Source organism: Dreissena polymorpha, chromosome 8 (assembly GCF_020536995.1).
Source record: "Dreissena polymorpha isolate Duluth1 chromosome 8, UMN_Dpol_1.0, whole genome shotgun sequence".
Taxonomy (NCBI): domain Eukaryota; kingdom Metazoa; phylum Mollusca; class Bivalvia; order Myida; family Dreissenidae; genus Dreissena; species Dreissena polymorpha.
The window spans coordinates 40,733,189-40,736,922 of NC_068362.1; the positions used below are offsets into that span (position 1 = coordinate 40,733,189).

The window sequence follows — 3,734 nt, forward strand, 5'->3', positions numbered from 1 at the left end:
AACTCTTATGTCTAGGTCAAAATCTTCTAGTGAACGTAACTCGGGTTTCGGATCTAACATTTTATAAAATTCCTGTGAAATGGTGGTTATCATTGAACCCGTATCAACGAGTCCCGTAGTTCTTAGTCCTTCCACAACTATCTCACTTTCATTACTTGATCCGATAATTCTGGTGTAAATTTCGTTAGGGCTTTTCACTTTAATGTCGTCCGTTAGCCCTTCAACAGCGACATTTACTCGTTTAACTGCTCTTTCTTATCTGATTTCTCTGGGTTTGTCAGTTCTTGCTGCTGCTTGTCCAATTTCTCTTTTAGTGGCTCTCTTTTATTTTCTCTTCGCTGCGATTCATCTCGACCATCTCTGCCCCGACCTCTATATTCTCCTCGTCCGCCTCTGAACCTTGATCTTCCACGAAAGAATCCCCCTCTGTCTTTAACTCCTTGGCTTTTATCACGTCTCAGTTCTTGGATCTCTCTCTCTAGAGCTTCCATTCTGTTGAGTACTGTATCTAGTTTTGACTCTTTCGTATTCTGAATTGTTCTTATTGGCTGATGGACCTTTGATGAATGTTCTGTTTCATTCTGAGATACGACCTTGGAATCACTATCCATTTCATCTTCTTCTTTTCTAGTCTTCTTTCTCAGAATCTCAAATGTATCTGTAGACTCATGAGAGACACGCATCGCTTCACGTAGCTTATCACGATACAACCCTCTCCAGAACTTTCTCTTCAGTATTGTGTTTCGCTGGCTGGTATCTATTTCTCCTTTTCGAACCAATTTTTGGAATAGATTTTCTACTCTAACACCCCAATCAGAAGCTGACTCAGACGGATTCTGCTTCGAGCTATAAAAATCCTGCATGAGTGCATCCGACTCTTTTAAACTCCCGTATACCTCTTCCAACTTTTCAAGTAGTTCAGCAGAGGTTGCGGATGGATTCAAGGACTGTAAGCTTCGTCTGGTGTTTCCTTTTAAGGATGCCCGAATACCTTGCGTAAGTAAAGGTTCAGGGTACATCTTTGACTTTACTAGACATTCGACTTCTATCTTCCAATCTTCAAAGTTCTTTCCGTCGAATGCTGGAACGAAAGGTTTACCAACAAAAACATGATCCTGTTTCAAAATACCACTCTCATTCTTTGGTTCCGGTTTCTTTAATTTTTCTTTGGTTTCAGTCTCAAGTGAAGTCTTTTTAAGCTGAATTCTTTCAAGCAGCTCGCAACGTCTCAATCTTAAGATTTTCAGGTTCTTTTTCACGCATTCATCATCTTTACGAATTGCTTCCATTTCCATCTTCAATTTCGACGCTTTTAACTGATTCAACTTAATTTCTTTTTCTTTCAGCTCTAATTCTTCAATGCTTTCCTGAAGTTCTGCTTCCTCTTCAAGTTTCTTCTGTCTTTGTATTTTAAATTGTCTCTTTTGTTCAAGCATTTTACTTAGTTCCAATTCCTGGCCTTTCTTTATTTCGTCAAGCTCTCTTGACCTACTTTTCATTTTCTGCATTGCTTCTCTGTACTCAGAAGAATACGCAGGTTCACTGTAAAGTGGTCTTTTATTTTCCTTGTTTCTTTCCTCTGACCTATTCTCACTTTCTTCATTGTCATTTAATTCATCCTGATACAATTCTCTTCTTGTATTCTGGAACGGGTTCTCGTCTTTAATTTCGGTTGACTTCTTGTCATATATTTAACCTGTTTCGTTTATATTACTATATCTTTCTTTCATTACTTTCTTTATCTTATCCGGTGTATCAGGGAATGTCACATGCTTTTGTAATTTTGGGTTTGCACCTTCACGTTCATCTTGTGTTCGTGTTTGTCTTTCAAATATCTTTCTTTCTTTCTTTAACTTTACCATGCTACTAAGGTGTCTCTTCGCCTTTTCAGTATCTTCCTCACATTTTTTTATTTCTTCAGCTATACTATTCTCAATATCTTCATCAAGTAATCCTAATTTTTCAAGAATGTTCTCTGACGTTATCTTTTCTTTTTCTTTTGTTTCCTTATTTCTTATTTTCATCATAATGTCTCTTTTTCTTTCCATTTCTTCACGTTTAGGGTCCTGTTCGTATGAAAATCGACCTCCTACTGCGTAACCTTTTATACTTGTATCTACTAACACTGAATCAGTTTCTTCTATTTCATCATCCTGGTATTTTTCAAATGATCCAAGATCTGGTACTGTACTCATTCTTGTTACACCGTTTTCACTAAAGAACCGTCTCCGCTGCCTTTCATTTGATTTCATAATCTCATCAATGTCTCCATCACTACACAACTTATTTCTTTCTTTCTGCTTTTGTAACAACACTGCTTCAATATCCTTGAGTTCTTGGGGCATATACTTAGTGTACCCAAATTTCTCTTGCTCTACACTTTCCTCTTCTTCTACACATTCGCCTTCATATTCATCTTCTTCGCTGTCGTTTAACATCTCGTTGCTCTGTTGAATAGTTTCCCTATTTCTATTTTCCATGAGTAACATTCTTTGTTGTTCTAGCAATTGCATTTCTTTCTCCATTCTTTCTTTCATCTGTTTTCTTTCTTCACTTTTTCTCCTCCTCTCTTCTTTCGATGCTAAAGAAATTCGACTCTTCTCCATTGTTCCAACTCTAAGAGTCCTATTTTCAGACATCTGCAAACACGTGTTAGCTCTCTTTCGACTAAACACTACTTCAACTATTAACTAAGTATCTCTTCTACAATATAACAGTTACCAAAAGTCAATAGTTTTCTTCACTTCTCAATCTACTGGTTAACTTCTCTTCACTTTCGTTTGTTTATCTCACTTTCTTCACTTTAACGAACTTAGTTTTTTTTTTCACTTCACATTCAAGTATTCAAGTATTCACTTCTAACTACATGCTTTCCTTTTATTAACTTCTCAGTATTTTTCTTCACTTCAAAGTATTCACTTCTAACTACATGCTTTCCTTTGTGCGAGCTTTAGGAAAACCGTGATCCAGTCTCATATTTTGTTTATCTTTGATTATACGACATCTTACAGACAGACAGACAGACAGACAGACAGATGGTTTATTAACGTCTCACTTTCGTACATGTTATTATAGATACACATATAAAAATATGGTAAAAATTAAAGGAATGTATAAAACCAGTCAGTATGAGTTATGAGAGACACACCTATAAATATACATATATATACAACTGTTATGACATAAATGATGATACAAACACTGTAGAACATGATATGATAAAAACCATTTGTTTAAAATGTGACATAAAACAAAAACACACTAATACAATAAGCATCACATATCTACAAAATATTATCTATCTATACAAGGTATTTTGTCTGGTGACTAGTATATCATGACAAGCTTTGGCACTGTATTTAACGATTTCGTCATTAGATAATATGTAACAGAATTGCTTATCATCACTATACTCAGAGAAATCCGGATTTATTTGAAATATCTTTGTGAACAACTTTTCTCTAATATCTTCGTAGAGATTACATGATATAAGAACATGATATTCGTCTTCCACTTGGTTTATACAGTTAAAACAAAAACGTTCATTTGGTACAATTCCCTGATATCGTCCAGTTTCTATTTTAAGTGGTGCTACACCACAACGGAATTTAGCAAATGGACTTCTATGGGACCTAGGTATAATATTATTATTAACATAAGACTCAGTGTTATATGTTTGCTTAAAAAGTTTGTATGTTCTTAGTTGATTTCCTCCTCTGCCATGGGCAGCTTGT

General features: G+C 35.5%; 1 protein-coding gene across 1 annotated transcript; it reads right to left on the reverse strand.

The window, feature by feature from the left end:
• Positions 1 to 233: 233 nt before the first annotated feature.
• LOC127840462 (golgin subfamily A member 4-like) lies at positions 234 to 2,606 on the reverse strand. The gene is made up of 2 exons (XM_052368879.1): positions 1,904 to 2,606; positions 234 to 1,660 (listed from the first exon to the last, which is right to left on the reverse strand). Exons 1-2 carry the CDS (start codon positions 2,604 to 2,606, stop codon positions 234 to 236), a joined length of 2,130 nt encoding a protein of 709 aa, XP_052224839.1.
• Between the last annotated feature and the right edge of the window lie 1,128 nt (positions 2,607 to 3,734).